This window comes from Oncorhynchus masou, chromosome 24 (genome assembly GCF_036934945.1).
Source record: "Oncorhynchus masou masou isolate Uvic2021 chromosome 24, UVic_Omas_1.1, whole genome shotgun sequence".
Taxonomy (NCBI): Eukaryota; Metazoa; Chordata; class Actinopteri; order Salmoniformes; family Salmonidae; genus Oncorhynchus; species Oncorhynchus masou.
Window position 1 is genome coordinate 80,384,531 of NC_088235.1, and position 18,663 is coordinate 80,403,193.

General features: G+C 43.6%; 2 protein-coding genes and 1 non-coding gene across 4 annotated transcripts; 2 read left to right on the plus strand and 1 right to left on the minus strand.

Moving 5' to 3' along the window:
* The first annotated feature begins 2,209 nt into the window (after positions 1 to 2,209).
* LOC135512766 (elongation factor 2b-like) lies at positions 2,210 to 8,188 on the plus strand. Of its 2 annotated transcripts, XM_064935116.1 has the most exons (13): positions 2,210 to 2,319; positions 3,533 to 3,747; positions 3,853 to 4,034; positions 4,302 to 4,513; positions 4,735 to 4,913; positions 5,040 to 5,145; positions 5,406 to 5,658; positions 5,748 to 5,943; positions 6,115 to 6,481; positions 6,562 to 6,915; positions 7,102 to 7,284; positions 7,558 to 7,690; positions 7,834 to 8,188. In XM_064935116.1, exons 1-13 carry the CDS (start codon positions 2,317 to 2,319, stop codon positions 8,025 to 8,027), a joined length of 2,577 nt encoding a protein of 858 aa, XP_064791188.1. In that variant the 5' UTR covers positions 2,210 to 2,316; the 3' UTR covers positions 8,028 to 8,188. The 2 variants fall into 2 exon arrangements, with proteins under 2 accessions (XP_064791188.1, XP_064791189.1); XM_064935117.1 differs by lacking the exons at positions 2,210 to 2,319; positions 3,533 to 3,747; positions 3,853 to 4,034 and adding an exon at positions 4,176 to 4,198.
* Positions 5,246 to 5,313, plus strand: LOC135513420 (small nucleolar RNA SNORD37). Its single transcript, XR_010451540.1, has one exon. It is a non-coding gene; the product is annotated as a small nucleolar RNA SNORD37 (small nucleolar RNA).
* A 729-nt stretch (positions 8,189 to 8,917) lies between the features above and the next one.
* Positions 8,918 to 18,472, minus strand: btbd2a (BTB (POZ) domain containing 2a). Its single transcript, XM_064935118.1, has 9 exons — positions 17,805 to 18,472; positions 17,306 to 17,425; positions 16,887 to 17,043; positions 11,698 to 11,803; positions 11,189 to 11,386; positions 10,745 to 10,937; positions 10,371 to 10,458; positions 10,074 to 10,220; positions 8,918 to 9,919 (listed from the first exon to the last, which is right to left on the minus strand). The coding sequence occupies exons 1-9, from the start codon at positions 18,392 to 18,394 to the stop codon at positions 9,758 to 9,760; spliced, it is 1,761 nt and encodes a 586-aa protein (XP_064791190.1). The 5' UTR covers positions 18,395 to 18,472; the 3' UTR covers positions 8,918 to 9,757.
* Positions 18,473 to 18,663: the final 191 nt, after the last annotated feature.

The window sequence follows — 18,663 nt, forward strand, 5'->3', positions numbered from 1 at the left end:
AAGAATGTAATATCTGGCCTACCAAGTCAGGTCAGGTCGGGTAAGAGCGGATGTGAACATCCGGAATGTCCCAAGGACACCAGATAGAGAACATCAAGATGAAGCAGCTGCTTTACAAGTGGGATGCACTGTTGAGCACTACATCCCGAGGGGATCATGCTGATTGTACAGAGATTGTGGCAACCGGTTAAATGGCGCCGCTTGAGAAGGCAAGAACAAGATGTATGTCAGGAGAAGTGCAGTATTATCATAAGGAGACATGTATTTGGAACACGGAGGAGGAATGGAGGGAAAAAGAGAGGCAGAGGAGGTCTAAGAGAGAGAGAGAGAGGGAGGAAGAGGGTGGGCTTGAGTCGGTTAAAAACGGCGGGGAAAAGGGAGATGGTTTGTTAATTAAAGAAAGAATGGTAGAAAGTGTAAGCAGAGTGAGTTGAAGACAGGAGGAGCAATGGAAGTGAATGAGGGTGAATTATCGGAGCTGGTAGGTGTGTTGAAGTTCTTGGAGCCCGAAGCTTCTAATGAAGGTCAGGATGAAGATGAGTCTGTGGCTGATCCATGTGTGGTTTCAGGGGGGGTGAAAACAGAGTAGGGTGCTGTGGAATCGGTGAGGGTAACCAGAAGTGGTCTTGTGTGAATTGTTTGTGTTTTTGCTGGTCAGAAGGAGCAGGCGCTCCGTGTTAAACGAATGGGGGCAAGAGATATGAATTGTTTTGCTCTCAAGAAAAGGGTGCCATTGAAAGGAGTGATTACTGGGGTAGGGGTAAATGTGAAGTTGACCAACTGAAGGAGAAGATTCCCGGTGTTTGTGATGCTGTTGTTTGGTGTGACGCAGACAGGGTGATGAGAGTGGTGAAACAGAAGAGTCGTTGTTTTGATGTTGAGTCTTGCCCAACAAAGTGATGTTAGGATCTATAAATTATCCTGTACAAGCTTTTATGCCGAATACATTATGTTGTTACAGGTGTCAAGCTTATGGGGATGTAGCAGCAGTGTGTAGGAGGGAGGTTTCTAAGTGTGAGAAGTGAACAGAAGGGCATGAGACAAAGGAATGTGTAGCATTCAGGAAAGTAGTGGTATGTGTTACTTGTAGGTGTGCCCATGGAGCTGAGGATCAGAAATGTCAGAGCGAGAGAGGCAAGTTGAGGTTTCCAGGGTTAGAGTAGTGCAGAAGGTGTCGTATGCTGAGGCAGTGAAGAAAGTAGAGGAAGATGGTTCAAGGGTGGGGGATCCTGAGAGGAGTGGTGTGAGTAGTAGATCTGTACCAATAAAGAGGGATAAGTCAATATGTTTCAGTAAGATTGGATTTTTAGCATTTATAGCAATGGTTATCAACTGTACTGCAGGTATAGAATGTAAGTTGTAGAAATGTGTGCTGGTGGCAGAAGAGGAGTTACAGAAGAGTTACAGAGTGTGATACATAAAAATATTAACTAGGCAAGTCAGTTAAGAACAAATTCTTATTTACAATGATGGCCTACCCCGGCCAATTGTGTGCCGCCCTATGGGACTCCCAATCACGGCCGGATGTGATGCAGCCTGGATTCAAACCAGGGACTGCAGTGATGCCTCTATGCACTGAGATGCAGTGCCTTAGACCTGTGCGCCACTCGGGGGCCCAAAGTGATGTTAGGATATATAAGTTATCCTGTACAAGCTTTTATGCCAAATACATTACGTTGTTACAGGTGTCAAGCTTATGGGTGGTGGTGTCCTGTCCTTTCAGGCTGTTGGCCTGAAGTAGGACTAAATACATGTGAAAGATAAATAAAACACCACCCTACTCTATTTTTATTTTATTTGTTGGTGAGTGTTAGATGGTAGGATATTTGTTCACTTGTTTTTTTCAAGCAAAGTATAAGGGAGTTATTTACTCCAATCTAGTAGGTGGAGGTAATGCAACATTTATTGGATGCCAACCACCGTCAAACCTCAACGAAGAAGAAAAGCGGATGTGTACAACAGTCAGCAGTCTATTTTTGCACCTAGGTGTGGCGCACAAGCGATTACTCTTTGCTTGATGTCTGGATGTTGATTCGGCCTAATTTCGTATCAGTATAAATATTTCGTCAAAGCTTGTAGGCCCACCAGCGTAAAATGCTAGCTACAAATGTTAAGCAGAGAAGTTGTCTCAAAAAGCCAAAGTACCCCGCTTTATACAGAGCGTGTCACGGTACGTCGTCACGAAGCACGCCAGCAGTATAAAACCGTTCCTGTTGACGTAACCCAGTCTTTTCCCTGCCTAAGCCCTCGTGAGGTGGGCAGTGTAATATCGTGTGTCTTCGTTTTCACTAAGCGAATCCACAACCATCCGTCAAAATGGTGAGTTAGCTAGTTAGTTTATTTTGGGGAATAGTGTGATCGTGGTATCTGCTTCTTCAGTGTATGACTTTTAAGTATATCGATTGTTTAAACTCGGATGATCGTATGCGGTGACTTGGGTTTGGAACAATATGGCACCCATTTTTTTTTTTTTTTTACAAAAAATTGGTGAACAAACATCTTCCCGCACAGCAGTGCCGAAACCAAAATTAGAATCATCCCATGTCAAAGAGACTACCTGTACCTGCCATGCCCTTCCAGTTAGGTTCTAGCATCTACCTACGTGTCGATGCCATGCCGGCCAGTCTCGTATTGTTCTCTTGGCAGTCGATTGTCATGTAGCTTACATTGCAATATTGGCCACGTCGAATTGTCCTAATTATCTTTTAGTTACGTTAAATGTATTTGTCCCGTATCCAGCGACGTAAACGGTGTCGGTGTTAACTCATTAGTTAACCGGCTAACGTTATGTTGACCGAAGGTCGTAACTAGCTGTACACGTGGCCTATTCGGCCAGGGTGCGGTGTCTGAGCGCTTGTCTTGCTCATGATGGTTGTGATCGAATTGAAGTCTGCTGTTTGCAGTGAAGGAACAGCGGATGTTTTAACGTTATCTAGTTAGTGCACTACCTACTTTGTGCTATTAAATGCAGGTGTAGTTAGCTAGCTGACTTGTGTATATATTTATGTTAACTGCGTCGAGGCCTAACGTTGCTAGCTACATTACTTTTGTCAGGTTGCATAGCGTTTTCTAGTCAAATGTCCGACCTTGGGCTCAATGCCATCCTGTATGCACCATGATTTACCTCAGTTTGGCAGTTTTTGATTGCCTGGCATTGAAATACTAAAAGCATGACGCCAGCTAATAAAGTCCTGTCGGCTATGATGATCGCTCATGATTGTTTGCCTGCCAGGTCCGCATTGGCAATTCAATTGCATCAGCTTTCAGTGCCTCACATCTGCCACAATGGTATTGTGTTGTGCATTCCACCGTTTATAACGAGAATTTGCAAATGTACCTTTGTTACACCGCCTAGCTACATTATTACATTAATATAAGTTCCCAGTTTGATGTCCTTATGGTCATGTGGAAGGGGGAAAAGAGTACTATGGTGAAACTCTAGGCTGTTTATACTACTCAATATTTAGACTTATACCTTTTTAACCATGTGGAAGGACAAGGAAGACTAGACTAATAAACCATTTTCCCATAGGTAAACTTTACCGTAGACCAAATCCGTGCCATCATGGACAAGAAGTCCAACATCCGTAACATGTCTGTGATTGCGCACGTCGACCATGGTAAGTCCACCCTGACAGACTCGCTGGTGTCGAAGGCTGGTATCATCGCAGGTTCCCGTGCCGGAGAGACCCGTTTCACCGACACACGAAAAGACGAGCAGGAGCGCTGCATTACCATCAAGTCAACGTGAGTGTCCACTAGGGTACTTGTGCACATTTTCCCTGACTGGCCAGAAGCAGGAGTGATACTTCCTACTATTGTAGACTAAGAACACAATGTCCTTCCCTGCAGCGCCATCTCAATGTACTACGAGCTCTCGGAGAACGACATGGCCTTCATCAAGCAGTGCAAAGATGGTGTTGGGTTTCTCATCAATCTGATTGACTCTCCAGGCCACGTTGACTTCTCCTCTGAGGTCACAGCTGCTCTCCGTGTCACTGACGGGGCCCTGGTTGTTGTGGACTGCGTGTCAGGTAAGAAAGCGGACTAGCGCCCTAGTTATATCTGACACAATTATGCTTTGATTTCTGTAATAGAAAAACGTGGCGTGTTCTATAATTTGTGAACAAGTATTTCTTTATTTTCAGACATCTGTCATACAGGATGTCATATTGATGCTAGGTTCCGTGATTATGAGGTATATTACAAAAAGGAGAAGGAGCCAGTCAACCAAACAAACCAATCCATTTGTTTTCAACATTTTCCGAACTCACTATCTGCTCTTGTCCTTCTATGCCCAGGTGTGTGTGTGCAGACCGAGACTGTGCTCAGGCAGGCCATTGCTGAGCGTATCAAGCCTGTGCTGATGATGAATAAGATGGACCGGGCCCTGCTGGAGCTGCAGCTGGAGCCAGAAGATCTGTTCCAGACCTTCCAGCGCATCGTGGAGAATGTGAACGTCATCATCGCCACCTACGGAGAGGATGAGGGTGGTCCCATGGGCGCCATCATGGTAAGCAACTTATTTTGGCTGTGTAGTGCATTGCCAGAAATGGTTTAATATCACTTATGAAGTTGTCATTATTCCAGTTCTGTTTTGCATCCAATGGCAACACTGCAGTTTGCATGAATATTGAAAGCATTTCTCTGTAAATAGAATACTAGCTGCTTGGTATCAACCTGCCCCACGTAGTGACCAAAGGTGCAGTCAAAATAATGACTATTGTTTCACAGATTGACCCAGTCATTGGAACTGTTGGCTTTGGGTCCGGACTTCACGGATGGGCCTTCACCCTGAAGCAGTTTGCTGAGATGTACGTGATGAAGTTTGCTGCCAAGGGTGATGCCCAACTAGGACCAGCAGAGCGCTGCAAGAAGGTGGAGGACATGATGAAGAAGCTGTGGGGTGAAAGGTGAGGACCACTTACTGTCCACCTTATAGTCCGCCGCTACGTTTTCCAGAACTGGCTACTGATTAAGATTGTCTGGTACATGTCACGTTTGCTGTGTAGTTAAACAGTGACTTTCCTCCCCTGCAGGTTTTTTGACCCTGCCACTGGCAAGTTCAGCAAGTCGGCCACCGGACCTGATGGAAAGAAGCTCCCGCGTACGTTTTCTCAGCTTGTGCTGGACCCCATCTTCAAGGTGAGTGGGGACATGACTTTCAATGTTTTCAGTTTGGTCAGGTGAAACACACCAGAAATGTATCTATCTGACCAGGAAAGCTGTTTAGAGCTTTATGCATATAAGTGATGACATAAACATTCTTCACTTTGACCTGATTGTCCAGTGATGATAAGCTTCAGTCTGACATGCATGGTGAAGGCTATAGTTACCTCTCCCCATATGATCTCCTCTATATTTTGTTGTCCACCCATTAAGTTTTACTGCTGTTTCTGTTATAGGTTTTCGATGCCATCATGAACTTCAAGAAAGAGGAGACGGCCAAGCTGATTGAGAAGCTGGACATCAAGCTGGACAATGAGGACAAGGAGAAGGAGGGGAAGCCCCTGCTGAAGGCTGTGATGCGTCGCTGGCTGCCAGCCGGAGAGGCCCTGCTCCAGATGATCACCATCCACCTGCCTTCCCCCGTCACCGCCCAGAAGTACCGCTGTGAGCTGCTTTATGAAGGACCTGGTGACGATGAAGCTGCCATGGGTAAGGCTACTGCCTCGGTCTCGTTTCCTTCATCTGGGGAATTGGAAGGTACTGTATACCGGTCTGTTAACCCAACAGTTTCACCTTAGGTATCAAGAACTGTGACCCCAAGGCTCCTTTGATGATGTACATCTCCAAGATGGTGCCCACCACCGACAAGGGTCGCTTCTACGCCTTTGGCCGCGTCTTCTCCGGCTGCGTGTCCTCTGGCCAGAAGGTGCGCATTATGGGACCAAACTTCACCCCTGGAAAGAAGGAGGACCTCTACCTCAAACCAATTCAGAGGTTGGTACACTTCAAATGACCATACTTTGTTTGTCTTGCGCAATCTATGAAGGACATGTAAGTTTGTGACCATGCAGTGTGCCCAAGGCGCATTCAAGACTAACATCGTAGATGCTGTATAAACTCTTGCCCAGTATTGATCTATCGACTGACTTTCCCTTTCCTCATTAGGACCATTCTGATGATGGGACGTTACATTGAACCTATCGAGGACGTGCCATGCGGGAACATTGTTGGTCTGGTTGGAGTGGACCAGTACCTGGTGAAGACCGGTACCATCACTACCTTTGAGCAGGCCCATAACATGAGGGTGATGAAGTTCAGCGTCAGCCCTGTGGTGAGAGTAGCTGTCGAGGCCAAGAACCCTGCTGATCTGCCCAAGCTGGTGGAGGGCCTGAAGCGTCTGGCCAAGTCTGACCCCATGGTGCAGTGTATCATTGAGGAGTCTGGAGAGCACATCATCGCTGGAGCTGGCGAGCTGCATCTGGAGATCTGCCTGAAGGATCTGGAGGAGGACCATGCCTGCATTCCACTGAAGGTACACTAGTCATCCATGCCTCTACATGATCCCTTCTACAATTGTCGCAGTATTTAATAAACATCCCTCTCCCCCCTCAGAAATCAGACCCGGTGGTTTCCTACAGGGAGACTGTGTCCGAGGAGTCTGACCAGATGTGCCTATCCAAGTCCCCAAACAAACACAACCGTCTGTACATGAAGGCCCGTCCCTTCCCTGACGGCCTGGCTGAGGACATCGAGAAGGGCGACGTCAGCGCCAGACAAGAGCTGAAGATCCGTGCCCGTTTCCTGGCCGACAAGTACGAGTGGGATGTGTCTGAGGCCCGTAAGATCTGGTGCTTCGGCCCTGACGGTACCGGCCCCAACCTGCTGATGGACGTGACCAAGGGAGTCCAGTACCTGAATGAGATCAAGGACAGCGTGGTGGCCGGCTTCCAGTGGGCCGTTAAGGAGGTGCGCAAGATTTGTGGATGTAGTTTTTCCTTGGGCAGAATTTGTCTGACTTTAAAACAGCAAACCAATTTTCAAAGATACAGCATATTGTGGTGAGGAAAACAAAAAGGGTAATTTTCAGAGTGAGGATATTGATTTGTCACACAACTTAAAGTACTTGATTCAATACCTTAAATATGTTTCCAGGGTGCCCTGTGTGAAGAGAACATGCGTGCTGTCCGCTTTGACGTCCATGACGTGACCCTCCACACAGATGCTATCCACCGTGGTGGTGGTCAGATCATTCCCACAGCCCGCCGAGTGCTGTATGCCTGCCAACTTACAGCCCAGCCAAGACTCATGGAGCCTGTCTACCTGGTGGAGATTCAGGTAGGCTTACAATTCACAATGCCTGTTATATATTTAATTTCAATAAGGAAAAGGTCTATGATGAGAAATCATGCACCACGCTGAACAAGTGATGGATAAACCCATAAACCACAATATCTGAGACCTGAATGTACAAATGAGCTTGCAACTAGAGGCTAATGGAAGTTGACTAGAAAATGCTACAATTCTAGAACCTTGAACTGCACAGCTTTTGCATGCATACCTGTTGGCATTAACCATAGTTTTCAATGTTAACCTCGTTTTTCCCTGCAGTGTCCTGAGCAGGTGGTAGGAGGCATCTACGGTGTGTTGAACAGGAAGCGCGGTCACGTGTTCGAGGAGTCCCAGGTCATGGGGACCCCCATGTTCATCGTCAAGGCTTACCTACCTGTCAACGAGTCTTTCGGTGAGCAACTCACCAACTGCAGTCCACTTTGACCTTCTTCACATATGCATTTACCAGGGCTATATGATTCCCTGTTGTAGGAAATCTGCAGCCCTTCTGTGTGTGTAAAACCTTGTATGCTAATACCTGTGCTCTTGCTCCAGGTTTCACAGCTGACCTGCGTTCCAACACTGGTGGCCAAGCCTTCCCCCAGTGTGTGTTTGACCACTGGCAGATCCTCCAGGGAGATCCACAGGACTCTACCACCAAAATCTCTCAGATTGTGGCTGACACCCGTAAACGTAAGGGGCTCAAGGAGGGCATTCCTGCATTGGACAACTACCTGGACAAATTGTAAAAGGCTACCCTCTCATTCCCCTGCCTCATTTCCACCCCCTTCCAATACCGAGGAACAGGACTGTACAGATCACCATGAGCACTAACATTTGCCAAAAGAAAAGTCAAGACCTTGTCAAGAATTTATGAATTGTAAACCATATTAAAAATGGAAAATAAAAACTTGTGGTTGGGCTTTCATTGGGAAAGGGTGGGGGAAGTTTGTCCTTACCGGTAACACGCCAGTGAAACAACTGGATCAATATTCATGTTTCATATACTAGTTTGCTCGTTTTATTGGACTTTGTTCATACAACATGCCCTGTCCCTCATTTCAAATTGAAGTGGTTCTGAAAATGCCTAACACAGCTTAGTCTATCTTTAAAGCATGTTAGTGGACCTGACATCCATAACATGTATGCTTTGGCAAACCCATTATATTGTGACAGACTTGTTTAATCTGAACATTTTATTTACAATGTACATTAGCCAGACTCGTGTTTTTAATTTGAGATTGCTTTGATTGTTTGGTACCATTTTATGGGCACCTTAGGCAATTGCCTCCTGCCACGCAGGTGGTAATACCTAGACAAGAAAAGTTAATCAACTTATGTTGCATTTTGCAAGCATGCAATTAAGTATGTACAAATTTCTCTCAAACTTGCATGAAAAATGAGACGGCAAACATGCCTTCCTGGCACTACAGCTCCACAGAATGGCACCCAAAACAAGACCCTTGCTTATTTTACTATTTACAGGTCTAAGCTAACTAAAGCAGTGGTAAACTCAACTTTTGAATTTCAATTCACCATACATTAAATGACAATTGTTCATTTTCATCTATTCCAATTTTGGTTCACTATACTGGTAGAGTAACATGTGATTCACCAGGTAGGCCAACAGTTCCTGAAATGTATTGAATTTCTATTTATTTCAGGGATTACTCCATTTTATAATATAGTGAACTTGCAGGCAGGGTTTAATTGTCAGTTTCCTGTCAAAGTGCATCAGTGCAACTAAATCATTTTATCAATTGAAAAAGTAATTCAATTTCGGCGCTTTCACAATTCTACACAGCCATTGGAAGCGGCTAAGATTAAACCTAGCAACCATTTGGGAACTTTCTTTCACTGAGGTATGGGTAGACATTTTCCACAGAATTCTCATCTGTTAATTACTTGACATTACTTATTTCCTTCACATCAGTCTAGACAGGAAAGATGGACACAACCACTAAAGCAGCATTTCCCAACTCCAGTCCTTGGGTATCCCTAACACACATTTTTGTTGTAGCCCTCGACAAACACCTCAACTCAGGGGCTTGATTAGTTGACAAGTTGAATCAAGTGTGCTTATTGGTGGAAACACTGAACTAAAGTCCACTTCAATACTGTATGCATAAAGATCCAACATGAATATCAGAAGTTTGTAACAACCAGGTCCTGGTTAGATTTACCATTCATAGGCTGATTTTACACAATTCTGATATATTCCACTACTTGCTCTTTTGAACAATCACAATGATCTGATTGGTCAAAAGACCAATTAGTGGAAAAAATTATTGAATTAGTCTGCCTGTGTAACCAGCTTTAGAGGTCAACCCTTTGATGAAGTGTAGCAGTAGTAAAGACTAATGAGGAATAGAGGCGCTGTACTATTGCCTGAAGTATTACTTTGCACTATATGGGCAATAAGGTGTCATTTGGGACCCACATATAGCCAGTCCTTGGTTGGGAGGTCAGAGGAGATTCATTATGTGTAGAAGATGACCTCAGGGATCTGTCCGTCCTCTACTGAAGTGCCGTTGTTGTTTCCTGCAGCATAGCAGAAGGTGAAGCAGGTCTTGGTGCCGGTGGCAGGGGCTTCGTGGGTCACTTTACGCATTCCTTTGGTGCCATAGTGCGAGTCTGGTCCCTGAAAGACATGGATAATTGTGGTGTAGCTGTATGCTTACTTATTGTATTCAATATGTACTTCAAAACTGAGCGGTTACAATGTACAGCATTTTTTGTATAAAAAAAAAATAAGTTATGGTGGTGGTAGATGAAATGAGCATCTTCTGCTGTACCTTGAGGGTGGCACACGCGATGTAGTTGACACTGGGCAGGATCTCCACTGGTTCCTTAAACATGACCCGGAATGTGTTGGAGGAACCATCGCAGCTGAAGCCTGTGTCGTTCTGACCCAGGACAGTGTTGCTGTCTGTGTGAATGACCTTGAAGAGCGAGACCAACGGTCAGACTTCACTTTTACCTTTATATACCCAGGTAAATCATAACAAAATATATTTTACAGTAACATTAACTACCCAAGTATGTTTTCTACACAGCACCCACTGTAACTAGTATATGTTATTCCTCTTTACCTGTATATTGACTTGGTAGTCTGTAGGACCATGTATCGAACCATAGAGGCCAAATCCAACCACAAATATCCTCCGATTCACTGAAAACCTAGCAAAGGCAGAAAAGGATATAGAAGGTAAACCTTTACTGAATTGAGATACTTTGTATGCAGTGCTCGACTTGGTCTGAAATAGAGGCCGGTACTCAATTTGTCTATATGTAGTACTGTTTTTATTTAGGTGCAGGAGCTCCACAATACTTTTGAGCTAATATTCGAACAAGAGGAACAGGAGCTCAAACAGTAGAACATTTGAGGTGCCGGTACTCAGCTCCGATGAGCTCCTGCCCAAGTCAGCCACTGTCTATATGTAGTCATTGGTGTATGTGTACTGACCGGATACAGTCACTGGTCCCGCTGTAGCCCCAGCGGCTCTCCACCTGTCCAAAGCGTGTGATGCTGCACTCCTTCCCCCGCAGGCAGCAGCGAGGCCGGTCGATGAACTCCACGTGAGGCTTGGGGTTCACCGTGAAGTGAAGGAACAGGCTCACCACCTCCTGGTCACTAAGAATACCAGACTGGGCTGGACCTACCAAGTAGAAATGCAGGCATATATATACGTACATACACACAGAATACTCAAATCCCAATATGGAAAAGGGACTACATTTCCCGGTTCGGTTTAGCTCAAAATACTAAAATCCCAATATGGAAAAGGGACTACATTTCCCGGTTCGGTTTAGCTCGTGGTTAGTGCCTTTCATAGCGTGTAACTTTGTTGTTAATAGACAGATGGTGTCAGGACATAAGACAGGAAATAACCACAGTGGTGTGAGCTACCTGCAGCAAATTCCTCGATGGTCATGAGAGGGAAGCGGATAAGGACCAGGGCTTTGCCCAGCACTTTGCGCTTGTTCTCCGGAGTGGGCTGGTACTGCTGCCTCTGGGTTTCTGCCTCCGCCCAGCGCACCGCAGCCCCAAACAGACGTACCTCCCGCACCCCCAGAGTGTCCCTCTCCAGCACCGCCACCAGTGTGTCTACAGGAGACAAGATCTCACATCATGCTCAGAACGTGTCCTTTGTCTGAGGACAATCCCCTATGCCCCTTTCCTTATTGTGTGTGACTGACAGACAGACAGACAGATCTCACATCATGCTCAGAACGTGTCCTTTGTCTGAAGACAATCCCCGATGCCCCTTTCCTTATTGTGTGTGACTGACAGACAGACAGATCTCACATCATGCTCAGAACGTGTCCTTTGTCTGAAGACAATCCCCGATGCCCCTTTCCTTATTGTGTGTGACTGACAGACAAACAGACAGACAGAGGCAGCATAATTTACTTTACCTAGATCAATATCAGTGAAGCCCTCAGCAGCGAGTGCATCCACAGTGTTCTTGTCGATGTTCTCCAGACAGAGGCTGGCCAGCTGAGGTTCGTCAAAGAGCCGCGCCTGAAACAAACAACCCGTGTTAGCAAACAGCTGGCAGCGATCATACTGTGTTCAACCGCTTGCTCTATTCTAATATCCATACCTCGCGACAAGCTAAAAATACTGGGTTTTCAGTCTTATCATTTGTAATAACCGTGTTATTACATCGTCTGCATTTCCAATGACACCCAAAATCACATCCTAGCCTATGGGGCGATTCCATGAACACATACCACCCTATTTTAGAGCACACTATATTAGCCTTATAATGACACCAAGGTGTTGTCTGTATCATGTAAGGTTCATTGATCATTGAGTCTTACAGGGGACATGTACAGAACCAGTAAAAAGGTTGGACACCTACTCATTCAAGGGTTCTTTATTTGTACTATTTTCTACATTGTAGAATAATAGTGAAGACATCAAAACTATGAAATCATGCAGATACCAAAAAAAGGTGTTCTATCAAAATATATTTTATTTGAGGTTATTTAAAGTAGCCACCTTGATGACTTGAGCTGCCTTGATGACAGCTTTGCATACTCTCGCCATTTTCTCAACCAGCTTCACTTGGAATGCATTTCCAACAATCTTGAAGGGGTTCCCATATATGCTAAGCACTTGTTGGCTGCTTTTCCTTCACTCTGCGGTCCAACTCATGGGTTGAGGTCAGGTGATTGTGGAGGCCAGGTCATCTGATGCAGCACTCCTTCACTCTCCTTCTTGGTAAAATAGACCTTACACAGTCTGGAGGTGTGTTTTGGGTCATTGTCCTGTTGAAAAACAAATTATTGTCCCACTAAGCGCAAACCAGATGGGATGGCGTATCGCTGCAGAATTCCATGGTAGCCATGCTGGTTAAGTGTGCCTTGAATTCTAAATAAATCACAGACAGTGTCACCAGCAAAGCACCCCCATACCATCTCCATGCTTCACGGTGGGAACCACGCATGCGGAGATCATCCGTTCACCTACTCTGCGTCTCAAAGACATGGCGGTTGAAACCAAAAATCTCAAATTTGGACTCATCAGACCAAAGGATAGAACATTCCACTGGTCTAAATGTCCATTACTCGTGTTTCTTGGCCAAAGCAAGTTTCATTATCTTATTGTTGTCCTTTAGTAGTGGTTTCTTTGCAGCAATTTGACCATGAAGGCCTAATTCACAAATCTCTGAACAGTCTATGTTGAGATGTGTCTGTTACTTGAACTCTGTGAAGCATTTATTTGTGGTGCAATTTCTGAGGCTGGTAACTAATGAACTTATCCTCTGCAGCAGAGGTAACTCTGGGTCTTCCATTCCTATGGCGGTCCTCATGAGAGCCAGTTTCATCATAGCGCCTGATGGTTTTTGCGACTGCAAAAGTTCTTGAAATTTGCCCGATAGACTGACCTTCCTGTCTTAAAGTAATGATGGACTGTTGTTCTCTTTGCTTATTTGAGCTGTTCTTGCCATAATATGGACTTGGTATTTAACCAAACAGGGCTATCTTCTGTATACCACCCCTACCTTGTCACAACACAATGGATTGGCTTAAGAAGGAAATAAATTCCACAAATTAACAAGGCACACCTGTTAAATGAAATACATTCCAGGTGACTGGTTAAGAGAATGCCAAGGCAAAGGGTGGCTCGGTATACAAATCCCAAAAGAAAGAAATGATCTCACTCCAATACATTTTTATAGAATGTTATCAAAAATAGATAAGATCTTGCTACCTTGGAAAGAAAAATACCTGTCTATTTGTGAAAAAAATCCCCCCGATTAACTCTTTAGTCATATCACAATTACCTATTTGCTCATGATTTTGCCTGCACCTAGTGACCTGCTTTTTAAATGATATGAACAAAAAATATTCAATTTTTATTTGGAACGGCAAGCCAGACTAAATTAAAAGGGCCTATTTATATAACGAATATGAATTCGAAGAACAGAAATTAGTAAATATTTAAATATTATTAGACCTCTCACTACAGGCATCAGTCATACAAAAAAAAAAGTTATACTTAAATCCAAACAGGTTCTCTAGTAAATTGGTAGGAATGTCTCACCACATGTTCAAGAATGGTCTTTTTCCCTTTATTCAGATTATAACTGCTCACCTTCGGTTGTTTGAAAAGGAAATAATCTCCAAAATATAGTTATTTTTTAAACAAGCCTTAGAAAGTTGGTTGCAATTTCAGTTTAATCCACCTGAAAAAACAGAACAAATAATACAACAAATATTATGGTTAAACTCAAATATACATATTGATTAAAAAAAAACACAAAAAAACAACAAAAACAAAAAAAAATGAATAAAAAAATACATTTAAAAAAATGTATTATTTTAGTGAATGATATAAATAGGACTGGTGGAGTTGTCACACATGCAAATAACACAGACATATGGAAATGTCTGCTCTACCCAAAATTAAAACCAACTAAACGCCGGATTCAACATTTTTCCATTTAAATTACTATACAAAATTCTTGCAACCAATATAATGTTTTATATATATGGGGGATACAATATTCCCAGCTCTGCAGATTTTGCTGTGAGGAGGCAGTCATTAGATAATTTACTTTGGTATTGTCCTTATGTAGCTCGTTTTTGGTCACAGGTCCAGGAATGGCTGAAGAATTGCAACTTTTGCCTAGAACTAATGCTGCAGATAGCAATAACGGGTGATTTGAAAATCCATAGTCAAGCAATCAATAATATAATAATTATTTATCTTTAATTTACAATCTGTAGAAGCTATGAAAATAGAAAAGTTCAGTACTTCTGTGAAGCATCACAGCACAGTTGAATAAAATATGACAAATAGAAATGTATGGTGTTAAGAGATAGATGGGAGGGGTTGAATGGAGCTGAAAGGTGGGACTAATAACAAGAACCAATGTAAAACATATGGGGTCTGTAAAATGTATATAGGTTCAGAAATGTTGTGAAATAGCAAAGTTACAAATAGAAATCAAACTGGATGGACATCAGAAATAGAGGAAGGACTAAAAACAAACAAAATATAACTATTGTAAAATAGATTGGTGTCTGTAAAATGTGTATAAGATGTATAAACTGAAGGTAGAAGCCTAAGTGTTATTGTTTATTAGTTTACTCCAATTGGGGGAGGGCTGGTAGGGTTTGCGGGGAATAATAAAGGTATATTCTAAAAAAAAGTATGTATGTCTATATAGGTATCTGTGTATACAGTGGGGTAAAAAAAGTATTTAGTCAGCCACCGATTGTGCAAGTTCTCCCACTTAAAAAGATGAGAGGCATGTAATTTTCATCATAGGTACACTTCAACTATGACAGACAAAATTAGAAGAAAAAAAATCCAGGAAATCACATTGTAGGATTTTTAATGAATTGATTTGCAAATTACGGTGGAAAATAAGTATTTGGTCAATAACAAAAGTTGATCTCAATACTTTGTTATATACCCTTTGTTGGCAATGACAGAGGTCAAACGTTTTCTGTAAGTCTTCACAAGGTTTTCACACACTGTTGCTGGTATTTTGGCCCATTCCTCCATGCAGATCTCCTCTAGAGCAGTGATGTTTTTGGGCTGTTGCTGGGCAACACGGACTTTCAACTCCCTCTATGGGCTTGAGATCTGGAGACTGGCTAGGCCACTCCAGGACCTTGAAATGCTTCTTAGGAAGCCACTCCTTCGTTGCCCGGGCGGTGTGTTTGGGATCATTGTCATGCTGAAAGACCCAGCCACGTTTCATCTTCAATGCCCTTGCTGATGGAAGGAGGTTTTCACTCAAAATCTCACGATACATGGCCCCATTCATTCTTTCCTTTAAACGGATCAGTCGCAAACTTCAGACGGGCCTGGACATGTACTGGCTTAAGCAAGGGGACACGTCTGGCACTGCAGGATTTGAGAGCCTGGCGGTGTAGTGTGTTACTGATGGTAGGCTTTGTTACTTTGGTCCCAGCTCTCTGCAGGTCATTCACTAGGTCTGTGTGGTTCTGGGATTTTTGCTCACCGTTCGTGTGATCATTTTGACCCCACGGGGTGAGATCTTGATCGAGGGAGATTATCAATGGTCTTGTATGTCTTCCATTTCCTAATAATTGCTCCCACAGTTGATTTCTTCAATCCAAGCTGCTTACTTATTGCAGATTCAGTCTTCCCAGCCTGGTACAGGTCTACAATTTTGTTTCTGGTGTCCTTTGACAGCTCTTTGGTCTTGGCCATAGTGGAGTTTGGAGTGTGACTGTTTGAGGTTGTGGACATGTGTCTTTTATACTGATAACAAGTTCAAACAGGGGCCATTAATACAGGTAACAAGTGGAGGACAGAGGAGCCTCTTAAAGAAGAAGTTACAGGTCTGTGAGAGCCAGAAATCTTGCTTGTTTGTAGGTGACCAAATACTTATTTTCCATTATAATTTGCAAATAAATTCATTAAAAATCCTACAATGTGATTTTCTGGATTTTTGTCCGTCATAGTTGAAGTGTACCTATTATGAAAATTATAGGCCTCTATCATCTTTTTAAGTGGGAGAACTTGCACAATTGGTGGCTGACTAAATACTTTTTTGCCCCACTGTATATACCCAAAAAATATATGGGGGATTGGAAATGATGCAAACAATTACATTGATGGAAGCAACAATCTTTCCACAATATTAAGCTGATCACCCCTATCATTTTTTTTAAAGGCCTAAAGGTTGCTACTTTGAAGAATCTCAAATCCAAAATATATTTTGAATTTTTTGGGGGGTTACTACATGATTCCATAGTTTTGATGTCTTCACCATTATTCTACAATGTAGAAAATAGTTTAAAATAAAGAAAAATCCTGCAATGAGTAGGTGTGTCCAAAAAGTGCAGAAAAATGACACTTTCATCATGATTTTCAAAAAAAAAATGGTTGTGTTACAAATGTAAAAAGCATATTGTACATTCTTCCTCCATATTAAGTTAATATGTGAGAATTGCCTGAACAATCTAATACACAACAAATATTATTGGGCCATGCTGGCATGGAATCGCTCAATGACAACCTATATCCCATGTCACTGTATAGGGAAATAGAGATATTAATTGGAGATTTGGCCATACATTACAAGCAGAAGTGCAACAGTGAGCTCGTTAGCTACCTGAGTGAGCAACATGAAGGCATTGTCAGCACGTAGATTCTTCTTGAGGAACTCCACACAGTGGGCCTCTAGGACCGGCACTGCATACTTCTTGGCTGTGTACAGTGTGGTCATCACAGTCTCGGGTCCGATCTGCACCTCATCTGAGTACAGGAACCTGGATTTGCAACAGTTTGGACAGTCAGACAACCCATACATACCTCGTAGTGTAGTTACAGTATCAATCTGAAGATATTAAAATGTCAATACCGTTTGATATATGTTAATTTAAAAAGGCATTTTCACTACATTCAGAATTTAACCTTGAAGATACAAACAGACCCCCTAAATTGGCTCATTCTTAAAAGACATCAAAATGATTAAACTGGGTAGTTGCTACTTTACAGGGTGTGCCAGACAGGTATTCTCTATAATCTTACTTGAGCAGGGCAAGGAATGCAGCCGGCTCCACGTCTGGCAGCTCGATCTCAGTGGAGGTGGTGGCCATACCGCCATTGAACATGGCATCGAATACTGCACTTCCTACGGCAAGGGCAAATCTGCCGAGAAAAAGGGGTCGTGTTTATTAGGAGGGATATATCAATGTATTGGATAATTTGTGTTTATAAGTGTAGTCTTCCTGGTCAGTTGTTAGCCCAGGAGGTGCATTCATGTACGTACCCACCACAATGATTTGCCAACATGCAATGGTCATGCGCATATCATGGATATATCACTAGAAACAGACGAAGCCTAGCCTACACTCGACCTCACCCAATATAACACAACGGTCATCCTCGGCACTGCAGAACATTTATATTGGGGCATGTATTCTACAGGCGGTTATTCGAATACATAAGCATGAATAGGCAAAGATTTAATGATTTGTAAACAAGCAAATATAAAATAGGCATATTTTAACAATCATGCATCGCTTACCTGTGTGCTGGTATCCGCTGCACTCCCATTCCCTTCCCCACCAGAAAATGCACGTCACTCAGCACCTCGTTGTTGAACAGAAACGCAAACCTTTCTTTCACGGTGTTTTTTGTGGCCTGCCAGTTGTACACTGGCTCCCGATAAACCAATACGGCCGCAGATGCAGGGCTACTGGGAAGTGAGGATGGAATGTTCGGGGACTCCACGGAGGATGCTGTCATGTTTGTCGCAGCTCCTCCTGCGACTGTCGGTGCCCGGGCAGCCGTGGCACTCTGACTCGCTGACTGTGGCGTAGTGTGTTGCCTATTCGGGGAATGCTCTACTCTGACATCGGTGCCACCGCCACGGTCAGGGCCTGGTTGAGGGTTTGAGTGTCCCGCTGTCCGTGGTGCCCCTCCAGTTGCACCCGCTGACCCCTCATTTGTAGCGGGCGAGGAATGAGCGTTGTTGCTCGGCTGAGCATTACCCAGCGGTCCGGGACTGGAGAAATTGAGACATGGAGCTCTGCTATTGCTCTCCTCCTCCGCAGCCATTTTGGATGGAGAACACTGCAGGGTTTGCTGCTGAGATAAACAAGCACAACAGCGCATACCCAGAAACACAGGCGGAATGAGTGAACCTCACATGAGGCTGGAGACTGAGGACGAAGGTAGCCTAAATTGTTTGGACACTCAATAGCAGCCAATAATACCGAAGGCTGCATATGTATTATGGTGTCATCATATAAATTTGCTATAGTTTATTAGACTAATGAACATCAATGAGCTATTATATTCCCCAACCATGGAGCTAGTATTTATTAATTCAAAACTGCATGCTTACTTTTTTGATGCACGGGTATGCAAATATGAAATAATGT